General features: G+C 40.7%; 1 protein-coding gene across 1 annotated transcript in view; it reads right to left on the bottom strand.

Moving 5' to 3' along the window:
* The window catches only part of MYZAP (myocardial zonula adherens protein), a gene marked incomplete at its 3' end in the record, with an annotated part of 41,060 nt that extends 25,233 nt beyond the window's left edge, over positions 1-15,827 (bottom strand). Inside the window, exons 1-3 of the mRNA XM_079540729.1 lie at positions 15,417-15,827; positions 8,547-8,636; positions 1,373-1,531 (exon numbers count right to left, since the gene is read on the bottom strand). Coding sequence (XP_079396855.1) covers positions 1,373-1,531; positions 8,547-8,636; positions 15,417-15,500 — 333 coding nt within the window. The 5' untranslated portion in view covers positions 15,501-15,827. The remainder of the gene's footprint in view (positions 1-1,372; positions 1,532-8,546; positions 8,637-15,416) is intronic.
* Between the last annotated feature and the right edge of the window lie 1,411 nt (positions 15,828-17,238).

Genomic DNA, 17,238 nt, shown 5'->3' with positions numbered 1-17,238 from the left:
AGTTTGACACCGGTACAGGAAAAAGAAGCATCAGTAGTTCAGAACATGGCCTTCCATTTCCGGGCTAAGTCAGAATTTGTGGCACAAGCTGAGGGCTCTGCTTATAAAGATGAAACTTATCTGGCAGGCCAAAGTTCACAACTAGCATAGTTGGTTCACAGCCTCCACTTCTTCAAAGGTTTTACCCTTTTTATAACCAAGTACCAGCGCAAAACATGCTGTCAGTCTGGACTGACGTTTCCCACTTTGCCACAAGCCAACAGAGAACAGAGAAGTGCAGGGACATGCTCCCAGTTCAAGCAATCTGAATCAGGTACCAGAAGCAGTGCAGCCTGTGCTGTGTACCAATTCATCCATATTCCCTGACAGCACTTCAGATAAACTGCACAGGCAGGAAAACAGCAGCTCATGTTCCTTGCCTGCGTAACAGTAGCAACAGACCCTAAATGGCGAGTGCAGGTACTGGTGTTAAACACTGGGAGCTTGAAATCTGTGAGTAATAAAGGAGAAAAACTAGTGCTGATAACTGGAGACCAGGCAGATGCTAAGAGTACACATAATTACAGTCTCTTAGACTGCTGGCTTGACACAGTGTTCCTCCCTTTTATATCAACACAGTTCTCCTGCACTTGAGTCATTGCAAGATGATAACCATTGACCAACAGCTTCCTGGGTGGCAAAGGAGGATGGAAAGAGGTCAAATTATTCACTCTGGGCTAATTAGAAGGTTATTGCCAAAGCCTGAGAGACAAGGACTGACAGGCAAAGAGATGGTGAGTCTTGAGCACAAAAACGAGCAGCATCAGAAATTCATTTTATTCTTTCAGTACAGTTTTTGCCAATTATGCTAAATGAGCATGCACAAAGAAAGTAGTACAAAGTCATCTTATTAGGCTGACTATTTTAAGGCTGCCCCAAAACATACCCAAGTGATTTTACTATATCACCTAATTTGGGAGCCTTTTCAAAACTGTGATGGAGGAGGGGGAAGCAGAAGATAAGAGAGAGTTCATCCTTTCATGCTTACAAAGTTCATCCTGCATAACTTTGAAATTATGAAGGCTTCAGAATGGGAACCTTAAAATCAGTTAGGCAGCTTGCTTGTCCAGCCGTAAGCCCCCCCAACAATCACTAAGCATTACAGAGTATCATCTGGCACAGAGGATGTGAGCTTCAACCATGTAGCTTTTAGGTACTTCAGTTTTTTTTCAACTCAAGAAATAACAAGGCAAACCATTAGCTTCAGAATGGGTTCTCTATTCAAATTTGAGGTTATTTGGTGTGACATCAGTCATCCCGCATGCACTCACAGCTCGACAGAAATATATGGAAGGTATATCTCACAAATTCTGAAGGTGAAAGCATAACTCACTTCTTTAATGTAATTCATCTCCTCTTTCAGCTGATCAGCTGACCAGCCATAAACCACCATTTCTCTCTTATGGTTGTTGTCAGTCCGGTGCACAACGCCATACACCATTCCATGAGAGAGCTTCCCCGGAGACATGCCATTTGGTACATGGTAGAGCTCCTTAAAAACAAATCGTATTTTATTTCAAACAAGTTCTAGAATGATTCAAAAATTGAAGGCAGGAACATAAGACAAGCAATTATAGTGAAAGAACAGCAGTACCTAAGAACACTAGACCCCAAATGCCTGTGGACCAAATTATCAACCTTCATATTTTGGGATGATCAATGATTTCTATAATCAGCTTAGAGGTCAATTCTCCACTAGCTTTAATGAAAATGGTATGTGTACAGCCAAGAGCAACAGATGGATTATTGTAAGTAAAGAGACATGAGAAAGAATGTTTTTCTGGCTTATATGGTACTTTTCTGCATTCTTCCAGAGGACTATTTGCTCTTACAGTTTCCTTTTGAATTCTTGCAAACACAAAAATCCCTCCATCCTGTCCCTTGCAAAGTCTGTGCTGTGCAAAACATCAAAATTCACAAGTTTAATCTAAATGTTTCAACAGTTCTCAGAAGAAAATGAAACTGAAACTTCAAAGCTCTATGTGAGAGTTCAGAAAATACCATTTTATCTTGTAGATAAAGAAGCAATAATCTTAGTTTTCATTTTAGGATAAACACCTCCAAAACAATCAAAAGTCCATCTCAGTCTGTAAATATAGAACATGTACAACTGATGTTATAAGAGCCAAAGCAGTGCTATGAAACAGCATTCATGTGAGTGTTTCAGTGTTATGAACTATTATAGAAGGCCTTGATAGGAAAGTGAAGTGGCAGCTTTAGTGCTTGTGTTTGATATTTTAGCAATCTGCAGAAATTTCTAGAAGCATATTTGTAATAAACTTATGTCTTATTTTAAAGTGCTCTTTGCAACAGACTCCACTTCGTCAATGTGCCTTGTAAGAAAAACATGTATACAAACAGTGGGAACCATTGCCCTTGAATATAAATATCTGCAAGGTCAGAAGTAGCCACCCACACCGACTACGCACCTGGCCTCCCTTCTGATAAACCCAGAGAAACACACTCCTGCAGCAATTACCTGAAGTGAATCAGACTCCAGAAGTACTAATTTATATTCCTGAATACAAAGAATTTGAGAAACTAGCTCAGACAGACGTCCATGCTTTTAAAATGAGAAGAAAAAAAAATCATAGCATTTAACTTTGAATATCTGCAAACTGAGATCCTAAAATGAGCAATTATTTCGAGCATGAAGTTAGAAAGACAGTCTTGAAAGAAACAGCTGTTACTGAATAGTTTTGTGCATTGTCTTTCTTTTAAAAGCCAGTGATGGGGACAAATCACTCACAGGTAACTTCACTGAACTTCCTTTTGCACACCAAATTTACTAAGATGTCAATAGATATGAGATTACTTTTGAAAATATTTGAGTTTGTTTTGTTATTCAGTAATGACACAGTATTGAAACTCACAGACTTTTGAGACTCTTTATAGCATTAGTAGCTTAAACAGTACCTAAATACTCTCCTCCATCTCAGAGGCAGAAAGAGGTGAAACTTAATAGTTTACATCCACACGCATCCCAGCAAGTCTTTAGTTCTTACCACGACAGGTGATGGTAGTAACTGTAGTCCAATGCAATAGCTCTTTCTGTTTTTAGCAGCCAAACTTACACAACTACAGTGACAACATAATAATAAATATTTCTTTGGGTAGGGTGAAAATGAACAGGATAATTTGTGTTAAAAGTAATGAGTAAAAACGCAAATCTGTTGTACATACTATAGAGCAAAATAAAGTTGTGTCCCTCCTGCATTGGCATTGCCTAATGACACTAAAATGGCTTTACTGTATCATTACTGGCTTATTCATTTTGCTGAAGCTCTGTGTGCACGCAGGGCTGGGAGGGGAACAATCCTGACACCAGATAAAGACAGTTTCAACCATTTAATAGAAAAATACTGGTCAACTAGCCCTATCTATACCAGATATTATTTTGCATGTTGAAAACGCCATATGCAGAGCTTTGTATCCTGATAACCAAAAGTTACATAGTTATGATTTGCTTGTTTTTCTCTTCTCTTTACATGCATACAGACAAAAATCCTGCACCTGATTACTTGAGAATAAATACAGGAACTAGATGGGGATATGACTCAAAACTTTTGCATCTGTTTACTTCCAGGGTTGTACAGTTGCTTTGGTAGTTTCATTTCAGCTCCTCCCCCGCATCTGGATGAAGGGATTAAATACAAGTTTCCATCTTCCAGATAACAAGATGAATAATTGCTTTGATTGTTTAGAGGTTACTAAGGCCCCAGACATTGAATTCATAAATCCATAACCTTTACCCACTCTAATCTATATTTTATGAAGTGAACAGCAACTACTAAGATCTTTTGTGCCTCGGAAACATTAGCAGGATTGTTTAAAGTTCTGTTTGCAGAATTCTGTATGAAGATCGTGATCAAGTTCCTTATTTTTAGAACATTACAAACACATTTCCAAGGAATGCTTTACAAGACTCACGCCTCTCTACCAAAGGAAGATAGATTCAGACCACTGGTTTTGCAGCAAGGGAATCAATCATCCATGACACTTCAATATTTCACAGATGAACAGATTTAAATTTACATCATAATAGGCACATAATGAGCACCATAAGTATGCATAAAGCCAGACTGGTCACACTTCTCCAGCAATGATGACACAATTGTCTGTCATCTATATTTGCACAAGCCTCCCAAGATTTCTTTGTCACTTCTCTTTCAAAAGATTAAAGGAATCTCCATCATCTGTTGAGAGTTCCAGTTCTGCCATGTGCTACTTACAATACAGGATACTGCTTTTACTTCTCATTGTTTTGCTCTGTCTTCCATATATATCCACTCTGAAAATTCAATTTTCTGACAAGATTCTCACCCCTTTCCTTTCTGAGGCATCTCAGTGATGATAACAGAATAAGTAAGTATTATAAAATTAACCAGAAGAGTAGGTGAAGCTGGAAGGTTTCTTTAGATTAGACAAGCATTGCTTTTAAGGTCAAATTATCAGCCAAATCTAGAGCATTTTTTTCACTCCCAACTGCCTGTGCACTTCCAGCACTGGAACAATACCTCTTCCAAGTATGGTTTGTTTCTGCAAAATTTTCTTGAAACCCCTTATCTGAAAAGGCTGGCTAACCTTAAGAAACTCATGAATATTTCTTTGTGGCTACAGTCAGTTATATGACAACTCAAGTTAACCACAACACATTATGCTGATGTACATGAAGGCAGCTTCCAGGAACGTGCTTCATCTAAGCTGTAGCAACAGTCATGTTGCAGTTGGTGTGATCGCACAACATATCCTAAAGAAAAGCAGACTGTGTTTACTTAATAAATATTTAATAAAGAAGCTGACACCCCAACGTTGCAAAAGTCTTAATAATTGTCATGCATCCTGTTTATATCTGTCCAAGCACATAGCACAAGCAAGGTCTGAAGACAGTATAAACTCTGAAACGAGTACAAACTCATATTTAAATGTGATTTGTGAGCTGCTTTTCATACTGCCCATGGTTTATCAGTATTATGTAAATGTGGAAAATATGCTAAGACATAGAACACAAGTGTTCTTAAACTCATGACACTAAATAAGAAGCATCACTTAACACATTTCCACTTCTAAGCTCTTTGAAATATTGTAGAATTATGTGCCACATCTAATCAAATAAAACTGTTTCTGTAATGCCACTCTTTATACATTAAGAAAGTAAGACAAATACACTAGCTACCAGAAGTAGCTACCACTGGAATTATTTCTGAGGCTTTCATTTAATGCTGGTTTTAATAAAGAGCTGCTTAAATAGCACATAAAAAACAGAATTAGTGCTGGAGAGGCTGAGAAACAGTAACATCAGCCACCTGTAGCAGGTGAACCACATTCTTTATGTCACAACTCCTGCTATGCTGGTGGGAGTGGGCTGGCAGCCACAGATCAGCAGAAAAAATAGGTGCTGTCCTAGATTCAAAGTGCACAACAGCCTCATATTCATTGCACTCATGTTCCTTGATCCAGGTCTGACATGAGTTTCTCTTGATTATCTGCATCACACTGTGGAGAAAATTCCACTCCTGGCTTCTGTATAGCCTACATTTTGCTGTGGGAAAAATGTTTGCTCTGCTTTTGTATTTCTGCTCAAGAAGCAATAAGGATTTCATCTCTAGGATGTGAATAATTTAAAAATGTAAATTAAAGAGTTAGAGGATATACAAAGCAAAAGTATTGGTTGAAGGTTAAGACTGAATGCTGTTCAAACTCTATTGAAAGCCTCAAAACCAGTAAAATAAGACAAATTTATAAAGCATTATCTCATTTTCATTCTCTGTCCACTTGCTCAAAGGAAAAAAAGAAAAAATCTCCATATATATCTCAATATTCTGCCCTCGAATATCCAGTTGCAGCTTCCAATGACACTTCCAAATTTAACCATGACAGTGAGGAAAGGGCCTGACTGATAAAAATAAGCCCAAGCCCAAACAGAGACAATACTATTGTTCAGTAGCATTTTATTATGCAGGGCATGGCAGGCTTCAGAACACACAGATATTGCTTATGATCTGATCAGCACAGTAATCCTTTGTACCTCATGGTGAAGTAAACAGCCTCATACTACTTTCATTTATTGCCTATCAGTAACAGGAGCAATGGAACAAAATTATGGTAGTTGCAGACACTCTCAGCCTGAAGTGCTAACAATTCAGATATTTAGCTTTTTGCCAATGAAAGAAACCACCCAATCAACTTGTATTTGTGTCTTCAGTTCTCACATGTTTTTTTCATCACAGGCTAAACAGGAATACAGACATTCAGCCTGACACACGCAGCACAAGTTCTCTCCCTTCAGTTTTTGAAATCATCATCTGACCGGGTACCACCTTTTACAAAAGTCAGGCAGAGGCCATCCTCTTGCCCTTGTAACAAAACTGCCAGCTCTGCCATTTTGTTCTATTTTTTACACTGGCTCATTTTTATTCCATATCAGAATGACAATAAATTAATCAGCCTAGAAACATAATGCACTGACAGAGATTTAATGAAATACGGCATATATTTTCTGCTAAAATTGGACTGCAGTGAAAAAATCTAAGTTACCATCTATTGACATAACCAATAAAGCATCAGTTCTGAACTGTCAGTGAGCTCCAGGGCAAGATGCTAGCAGGTTCAGTGCCAGCAGTGGCTCCTGTACAGCTGATTTTGCAGCTGCTACACTTTACAACAGTATCCAGTTCCAGAGAACACACAAAATAAAGAAATAACCAGCAAGCCATTGCTATGTCACATCAGGGCAGCTCAAAATCACCTCCTTCTAATGAAAGATTAGAAAGAGAAGATTACAACTAAATGTCACGCCATGGTGTATTTATAGTTTTCTGGCATTCCCTTTGACACAGCAAGCTCTTATGCTCTCCTCCCTCACTTCTTGTCTGCCCAAAGAGGAGACAGCCATGCAGCCATGCTCAGATCACCCAATCTGCTGCAACTCTTCAGTAAACACTGCACAAACCCTCTGGTTACCCTCGCAGTTTATTTGTGTAAGTCAACAGTTGTACTACTTAGATTTTTTTTTTCCCATATGCTTTTCTTTGCACACAACATTAAAGACAGCACAGAACTCTAACTTTCAAGTCCTGCTGTCGCATTTGATTCTTGGTGAAGCTGTGTGTTTTGACATTAAATTGCAGACTGTAAGGCAGAAAGGTGAGCGCTTCTCTAATTTCTCTCTATTAGCATTATCTCCAAAAGGGAAATGCAGCTCTTATAGGACCATATGAGAATTACGTAACATTTGTAAAATTTCTTATTCTCAATGTGATGTATGGAATTTCATTAACACTGACTGAGCTGAATATGGGTGGATCAGCAGAGATAACTGATCACTACTCTCAGAATTATTTGGTGTAGGCTTTTTTGTTGGTTTTGGTTTGGTTTGGTTTTTTAAAGCTTACAGTAAGATAAAACTATCAGAGTATGACAAGTCGAGAATCTTGTGTGTACTATAAGTTACTGTGTAACTAAATCAAATATTCAAAGCAGTATATTACATAGTCAATATAAATCTACAGGTAATAAATTCCTGTCTTGCTTTAGAGGCATGAAAAAAAAAAAAGTTCACGTTCCGTGATTTTTTTTTTGTAGTTGCTTCATGTTCAGTGTATTTTTTTGAATTACACAAAAAAAGTAAAACAAGTAAATGACACAATTACTCTGTTGTTCTTCTTTAATTGCCAAGACACTGAACAATTACAGCCCAACCAGTTCTAAAGATACGCTTTCTAAAAGTCTACAATATAGCTCTCATTAAATACAAAGTCTGGCAGAGAAAAAGAAGTCACATAAGGAAGTGACCAAGAAGCCCTGCTCACTGGCACTTCTTTCTCATTATTACACTACTCAGCATAGTAAAATGAGTAAGCCATGAGTCAACACCTGTCCTCCTCAAAAACAAACTTATAGTACTCTTAGGGCAATAGGTCCATATGTGTCAGCTGGACTGGGGATTTCTGCAATCAGATACAAACTGACAGAACTCTAAGCAGTGGGTGACAGTACTTTCATTGCTACAACTAAACACCTTCTGTACACATTCAATTATTACAGTGTACTGGCCCCAAAATCAGCTGATGCAGAAAACTTCCAAGTCTCAGGCAAACCAATTCACACACACAGCAAAGGCTCATTTCTCACACACTTAAGCCTATAGGAAACGTAAAATTCTCCACTTCAGGTGAGGATCGAGACTTTGTTTAATGAAAGACACTGCTGCTTATAGCAATCCAGCATACAGATTTCAAATAATCAAGTTCTAAAAATACTTTAGTCACACATTGCTGTCAATCTCTGTGCTGTTTGTCTACTACTACCCTTCCACTTTGCATGATGTTTTGCTGTTCCCAACACCAGAGCTTAGGCTCAAAGTTTACAGCTGACTTGCTCAGCATCCATATGCTGTTCAGTCTTCCAAGATGATCCAGTTACCAAAACAACTAAAATCAGCTTCCACAGATGCCAGTATTTACTCCTTGTTTGTACAGCATTTGATTAGAATTGCTAAAACTTACATGTTTCTTTCTTTCAGGTTCTTTTGCTCCCTGCTCAGGCTGTGAGACTTCATCAGGTGGTACTGTTAAACGTAGTCTGCAAACATTCATCTGAAAGAAAAACAGAAGTTTGCTTTTAGATTCAAGCGCTACAAAAATTAATTTTAATAACTTGCTTTGCAAAATGAATTGTGCTTACATTCAAGTTTTTATTCATTATTTTCTAGATTATTTTCATCCAATCAGCTGACAAAAAAGTAAGCTATTTGTAAAAGGCTAGAGGGTTTTTTAGCTGGCAAGAAATAATTCAAGGGCATCCATAATTACAAACCTGAAATAGCAACAAACAAACAAACAAAAAACCACAAACCTTTTCAATTAACAACATGTTCTTACATACTTATAAATGACATTGAAAGCTCAGATATCAGAACGTGAACGTAATTTCCTAGTTTCTCAGCTTTGTTTGCAGATTTGGCGTACTTTAGTCTTCAAAAGGGATGATTTAGAAACACAAAGGTTATTCTGGAGTGAATATCCCTTTCTTGTTCAGTATTTGATCCAACAGTACATAAATTCCACTAAATTCTAACAGAAACATTATTGAAATGTTATAAATAAAATTGCAAAATTGCTTGTAAAAGAAAAGCCTCAGAATTATTCACAGAAATTTTAAGAAACAGGCCAGGGGGGCTGATACTTTTTTACCCCCTATCACTCCTGGCCATGCTTTTGGCTGAGATCTTTGCTGCAACAGTATTTTTAAAGCATCATTTCTCATACAAGAAACTTGGTTACAAACATTAGTCTTATCTGTACACGAGACTTCTTTGTAGAAAACAATCCTAAGTCATAAACTGAGCAAAAGATGAAATGAGAATTTCTTGTCTAAATTCAAAGCTTCACAAAATATTCCTGTGAAATCTCAGCTATCTGTTGACAAAAATGACTCTAAGCTGTTCTTCAAACAGCTAACGCACCTCTTTCATGGTTACTGTGGGCCATCACCAGTGTTGTATAGTCCAGTGTCTTTTCTGATCCAGATGTCTTTAGTTTCTCCTAACTGCCTATATCCAGCCATGCAGAATCATAGAATGGCTTGAGCTGGATGGACCTTAGAAGCTAGTTCCAAACTCTCTTTTTGTGCAGAGTTGCCACCCACCAGATCCTCGGGCTGCTCAAGGTCCCATCCAACCTGGTCTTGAATGCTGCCACGGATGGAGCGTTAACAACTTCTGTTCCACTGCCTCACCACTCTGAGTAAGGAATTTATTCCTAACATCTAACTAAATTTCCCCTTTTATTTTAAAACCATTTCCCTTTTCCTATCACTATATGGCCATGTGAAAATTTGGTCCTCCTCCTGTTTATAAGTTCCCTTCAACTACTGCAAGGTTGCAATAATGTCTCCCCTGAGCCTTCTCTTCTCCAGGTTAAACAAGGCCAAGTCCCTCAAACTTTCTTCACAGGACAGTTGTCCAGCCCTTTGATCACCTTGGTGGCCCTCCTTCTCCAACAGCTCCACATCTTTCTCATACTGGGTGCCTCAGACCCGGATGCAGTACTCCAAACGGGGCCTCAGAAGAGCAGAGGAGACAGGAACAATCAACTCCTTCCTCCTGCTTGTTGGTCAGCAGCCTGGGATACAGTTGGCCTTCTAGGCTGCAAGAGCACACTGCTGGCTCATGTCCAGCTTTTCTTCTATCAGGACCTCCAAGTCCTTCTCCGCAGAGCTTCTCTCATTAAGTTCTTCTCCCAGTCTATACACATGTCTGGGATTGCCCTGACCCAAGTGCAGCACCTTGCACTTAGCTTTCTTGAATCTCACTAGGTTCATATGGACCCACCTTTCAAGCCTGTTCAGGTGTCTCTAGATGGCATCCCTTCCTTCTATTGTGTCAAATGCAACACTCAGCTTGGTGTCACCCACAAACTTGCTGAGGGCACTCTTGATCCCACTGTGTCTATGTTGTTAATGAAGATACTGAAGAGCACCAGTCCCAAGACAAACATCTGGGGGTCACCACTCATGTCCAGCCTTCAGCTGGCCATAGAGCAATTGACCACAACTCTCTGTCTGCAACCATCCACCAAGCTCTACTGAATAGTCCAGCTTTCAAATCCATATCTCTCATTTAGAGATAGGAATGTGGTGTGGAATCATGCCAGAAGCAACACACATTCTTGCTCTTCGAAGTACAGCTTTCCATCAGTCTTGCCCAAGAAAGATCACAGTTCATGTCTTGATCATTACAGCATTTCCTTTTGCTTCAAAAATCAACAATCATGCTCTATTTGCTGGTATTTACAGCATAGCAGCAAAATACTACTCATAGACTCCAAATTTCACCATTTCAACATCAAGTTCTTCAAATAGTCTCTCATATCAAATAAGTCTTCACTTTCGAGACTCTTCAAAATGGAATCTCTCTATAGCACCACTATTCAGAATTTCTGTAACAGAGATTCTCATTCTCCCTTCTTCCAAACAATTGATCCTTTTCAAGTTTTAAAACTAGAAGCATTCATTTTTTCTTCTTCCCAAGCAAAAAGATTAGAAGAACTATCTGCAAATATCTGCATCAACTCCAGACTTTCTTTAAATCCCATCAAGATGACCAATCAACACTGACAGAACACCAACTATATTACAAAATGCCACTTTCTGCTGCCTTCCATCTTCTTTTAGGTCTCTTTGGTCTGCAGTGCCTTCTATCAATAAGAAAAATGTTCTGAGATAATGTTTATGTAAAACGTGTGATCCATATTTGTATTATAAAAAGGGGGAAAAGTGTGCATAACAAATTCAAGCTAAAGTACAACCTACTATTTAGATACATCTTGGATGGTACCTTCTGTGAAATGAGCTCTTACTGTTATTTCATCATTCAGCCATATGCTATCAGCTCAAGAACAAAAAGCCACAGAGAAAGTGATAGAAGAAAGAAAGTTCAGCACAAAAGTGGGTTATGTTTCAATATTTCCTAGATAATTCTGAAACAATGAAACAGGTTTGAAAAAGATGGGTCCTTGCACATTGGCTTTAGACTCTGATTGACTGCTATCTGTGTTCTTCTGAGAACACCAGACTCTTCCCTTACACTGCAGAAACTGTCAGTCCTTTCTGCTTACAAGTTATCAAGATACATTAATAATAAATTCCTCAGTGCTAGAGCTCACTGATTCATAAAGTAATTACTACTATGCTTTATCACCTATTTAATTTCCATTTCCCCCTGCTCTTTCTTCTCATTGGCTTAGCAAGGCTCTTTCCTCTAAAACAAGTGTGTTTACAACAAAAAGGGAAAGAAATACTGGCATTCATCCATGTAGTCTAACAAAGACCAGACCTGTAAATAGGAAACAGTACTGAGTTTGTGCTGTGCAGGAAGTGACAGATGAGGCCAACTTTTTCTTACAGGGGTTTCAAATGAAAGAAAGTTAAGTTAAATCAAATAAAAAGACTCTTAGGAGAAAACATGACAAACACCTCAAAGAAACAGAAACGCATGCTAACGGGCAACTCAATGTCAGGTGAAATGGAGTTGTGTAAGTTTTTCTGAAGCTGGCAAATGGTTTGCTTGTCAGTCAGCAAAGGACTAGTTATAGCCAACACATTTATAGGTTCATGGTGCAGTGACTGTAAATAAGTAATTATGTGTATACCAGTTAGTGAATCATGGCTGCCTGTCACATTACAGCAGTGCATGTGTTACAAGGTTACTATGAAGAAAAATCAGAGAAACCCAGAAGGAAAGCAGGCAAGTTGTAGCAAGTAGCTTGGAAATACAAATCAATAACAGTAATTTGTTGAGACTAAGAACACTGTATAAAAGGTTGATAGTATTTAAACTATTTTTCTTGTTCTGTTTTTGTGTGTTTGTTTGTTTTTTTAATTATTTTTTCTTTATACGTCTTCTCTATTAGCTCCCTAAACCACACTTTAATTTCTTTTCCACTTCCTTGTTTCCAAGTTAGCTCCAAACTACTGAGATACCTCAAATCACAACCATAGTTTCAGCAGTATTTCTGACAAAAAATGAAGACATAATGCTTCACTTTGCTGCCTGCTGCACATAAATACCATTCAGAGGGTGGTATGAGCAGTCATCTGACAATTCCAGCCTTGAAGTCACGCCCAGGGAGGCTTGTATCACAGTGGCAAAGTGCCATCCAGTTTTGAATTCCTTGCTGGGACAACCTCATACAGGCTGTACTCTTACCATTGTTTATAACAATTGCACTTCCGTAACATCTCTGAGGAAACAGCAGAAAATGTATAATGTAGCCACTCGCTCCTATTCTTCCTGGACCACAGATGATGCATGCTACCTAATGACAGAAGTACACGCCAGTATGTTAAAATTCACAAACACTACAGAGATTAGAAGGGAAAAAACAGCAGGCACCACTTTCCCTATAATCTTCAGAAGCAATTATGGATGCTGTGTCTACACTGTCTTTGCTATGTACTGCTTCCTAAAGAAACAGCTGTCCCAGCCATTTGTCGGCAAGGTTACTTGGCCAAATGAATGAGCAGGCTCATACAGAAGTCACAGCCAGCCCTCTTCCAACAGCAAAACATGGCTGTAGTGATGCCCTAACATGGAAATGAAATCATAACAGGAAGAGTCTCAACTCTCTGCCAAACATTGGCAAAATAATATGCAACCAAGGATGAAGCAGTAATTTCCAATTGAGAAACAATTGAGTTTTGTAGGGAGAAACCCAAGAGGGGAATGAAAGAGAATTCCACAAGCAGGAAAAAGAATTTAATTTAATTTCCTTCAGTTGGCGATTGACAGTAAGAACACGTGATAAAACCTGAGGGACAGATGTTGCTTCCACCATACTTTTATGTCATCAAAATTGTGAGTTTATGAGTATAACTTTTAAAAAGGAATAGGTGTGCAGGTATCAAGTTTCCCAGGCTATGAGATTTTAGTTTGGTTTGCAGCAAGTATAGCTTTCACAAGCCAACAATACACATAACCTTCTTTGTGCCAACATTTTATGCTCACTCCCAGATTTTGACACCAGCAACCCACAAGCAGTATTTCCAGAGCTCATCTGACATCATTTGTAGAATGATTATGCTGACAGGAAAACAAAGGCTGATAAGTTCAACCTCCACAACACTAAACAGAAAAGTTTGCTGACTGCAATGGAAATTGACAGGTGAAGACAAGCTCTTCTACCAAATTTCTAAGAGGCTAAAGGGACAGCATAACTGAGAGCTACTGCAATACAGTAATTAAGAAAAAAGCCAATCTAGGTTAGTTAAAAATGTTAAGAATTTATGGCCCAGATCCACAATCCACACTCATGTTTACCATCCTACTCAAATCACTAGGGTGCAACTTAAGACAAAAACAGATGACAGATTCAGTTTGAGTAGCGTTCTTCAGACTCTTATTCCTCCTTTATAAAAACAAGAAACATCCAGTAAGGGACTGACTGCAGCTAACTATGTACTGAAATAACTGTAGAGCTAGCACTAAAATAATGAGTAAGGGTCTGATAGAATAACCAAGGTTACTAGCATAGTGGTAGAAAAATACAAGCTGTTCTACCAGCAACCAGCCTCAGTCTTAGATTTTTACAGTCCTTCACAGGGAAGATATGGTTCAGTTTTGATCTAAATTCAAATCTACTTTGGAGTTAACAAAAATCTAATTTTGCTGATCTTTCCAATGCCTCACAATTAAACAGTTTGGGATAATGTGTTTGTTGAGTAACTACCTGCTATCCAAACAGCTCAAGGGCCAAAAATTTCTCCCTTTGCCCAAGACCAGGTGTTACTTTCAGAGTTTCGAAGGTGAGAGCAAAAAACGAAGCAGGTTTTAATTTCAGCCTCCCCTAAACATGCAAAGAAAGTACTTTCATTGGTCATTTATCTGGCTAGTTTTCTTCATTTATGAAATCTCCGCTATGAGATTCCCCACACCACCACAATTAAAGGGCACCTTTCCCATGACCACAGGCACACAGGAATGTGACACACATCTTCCATTTATTTTGCAGTTATTCTGTCTTCCTCCTCTCTTCTGACAACTCACGGTAAGAGACTTGCATTCCACTACAAAAGGAACTTTTTTGCTGTGGGAGAGCACAAGTTGTGTGTTACCATGTACAACATGTGTTAATTTGTCATTCTTCACTGGTTTTATAAGCACAAAAGTTTGGATCGACCGACCTATCCCAAAATATTTTGAGATTTGTTATGATTGCACAAGTGTATTTCTTTGTATGGGTGATCTTAGCATTTGATTGTTTTGATTTATTCCTTCATGTAAAACATGTCCCCCCAGTGATAACATCGTGGCCACTGCAGCACATAAGGGCTCTTTCAATCAAGGTGGCTACAGAGACATTGCTATCATACCTGCCAGAGTTCTAACAACTTTTAGGACACATTCTCCAGTGTGTTAATATAGCACGGTTTGTCTATGAAAATTAAAAAGTTTAAGAGGTCAGTAAGTTGTATTTCTACATCCATATTTTAAAAGAAATTATCACTGCCATGCAAGTCATTTTGGTAAGCTTCCCCACGAGGAAAAGAGTCTCAGGGGAAGTTCTCCATTGTACATATCAGGAAAAAGTCTCCACCACAGCAAAGCTTCCTCAGGGCTGTCCAGAGAGCAGCCAGGAAGTAGCACTAACAAAAGCCCTGCAGGGCACCCCAAAGCTCTGCTTCTCCCAGCACCTACACAGACCTACTACATAGGTTCAAACAGATGTTTTCGCACACCGCACACTTCGCCTGAAAACACCAAAACTAAGCAAGCCCAAACGCGCTCCGCCGGCAATCTGAGCGAGAGGGGTCACACCGCCCCACCGCGCGGCCCGCGGGACCTCCCCGCCGCCCCCTCCCTCCACTGCCCCGCGCACCTTCCGCCGGGCACGGCCGCCATCGCCGGCCGTCCTCCTGGGGGTGGTGGCGGTGACCGTGAGCCCCGAGCTGTAGCGCAGCATCCCCGCGGGCCGCCGTGCTGGCGCTGACTGCGGCTCCCTCTGGCCGGCGGCGCCGCTCCGCCCCCGCGCACACACCGCGGGCGGCCGCAGGGGCCGGGCTGCGCAGCGGCTGCCCCGGTGGGGCGGGCCGGCGAGGGGAGAGCCCGGCGACCGTGCCGCGAGGGCGACCGAGAGCCTGGAGACGGGTGCGGCCGGGCAAAGTCACTGGGGGCGCGCGGCTCCCGAGCAATTTGCCCTTGGGACGCCGCGGTCCCCGTGCCGCCGGAATTTCGGTGCACGTTGGGAACGGAGCTTGGAGAAGGCGGCCGAGAGGGTACGTGTGGCACCCAGCCACCTTCCGGGCTTGGAAAAAAGGAGCTGGGGCTCAGAAGAGGCCTCTCTGATACACACTTCTGAGTGCTCTAATGGGATAGAGCTGGCACCGTCCCCCCCTCCTGCTGCAATTCCTGAGCCACCCTGGCCTGTCAGCTTATTAGCCGTGCTCCGGGAACGCACAGCAGGCTGGGCAGAAACGCCCCGACTGCAGGCAGCCTCAGGTGCGAGGCACCAGGCTGAGGCGACTCAGTGTGCAGGTGGTGGCACAAGCTTTCATGTTGAAGGTCCAGCAAGGAGGTGAGGCTGGCACTGGAAGTAGCTGGCACTGAGCATACATTCTTAGATTGCAGGTTTGGACTTCAACATTTCCTTCAGAAGATACTTGTCTCTTACAGGACGTGGCTGAAGGGGAACACTGTAACCCTCCAGCACTGTGCAGGCCCAGATAAGCACACACCACGTTCACCTGCATCCCTGCATCCCTCATAAGCAAGCAGCATGTTCCTGAGTAAACCAGAGAAGCTACAACAAAAAGAAATGCTTAAGCACAAAACAAATTGCAGAAGAAATATGTACCCTTTGTCTCCATGTAAATACCTTTAAATAATTAAGACCACAAGAAAACACAGCTATAGCTACATGATGTCCTTGCCCATTACGATGTTAATGAGCACACTGCTGTGGCTATGAGCTGTTTGCTGGTTTGGAGAATGCTGAAGAAGAGGAAGTAATTTGCTACCTACTGAGGGACTGGTGCCTCACCCTCTGTGCGAAGTGTCTATTCTCTTCCGTTTCTCAGATCCCTGTCTCTAGAGCAAGATACTGAGCCATCAGGGCAAGATGCTGAGCTATCAACATGACATGGATCTGAGGAAGAGAGGAAGAAAACATTGCCCAGGCCTGGAGGAGAGAAAAAAGGGTTGGTCTGCATTGCTGTTCAGTCTTTCTTGTTGTTTTCCCAGCTTCTGTTCTTTTCTCTCTTGAGGAAGGCATATAGCCCAAGGCAAATGAGACAGAGCAACCACTTGTATTTGGACTTCTCTCAAGACTGACTGCATGTTATACCTGCTGTTCTGCCTGAAGATGCCCCAAGCCCACTATCAAATTTCCAAATGAATCATCCATCATCTTAACTCATGGCAGTAATCCTGCTCTCAGAGGGGATTTCCTGGTGCGGAAAAGGTTTATATTCAACAACAGGGATATGGTTCCTCACATGTCACTTAACTGTTGGGCTGTGCCTTAGCAGTGATCATTGCTTGTTCCTGGTCCTTCCGGTGAGCAGAGATGTCTCAACTTAGATGCTAGCATACAGCCTTTGTGTGGTTACAGCTGCCAACATCACATACCTGTGAGATTCTCCTGGTCAGTGAGAAGCTGTGCCTTCAGGACTTCTCTCTTCTCTGGAGAAAGGCATGCACAA

This window comes from Tetrao urogallus (genome assembly GCF_951394365.1).
Source record: "Tetrao urogallus genome assembly, chromosome: 11".
NCBI classification, from domain to species: domain Eukaryota; kingdom Metazoa; phylum Chordata; class Aves; order Galliformes; family Phasianidae; genus Tetrao; species Tetrao urogallus.
This window is presented reverse-complemented; position numbering and strand designations above follow the sequence as displayed.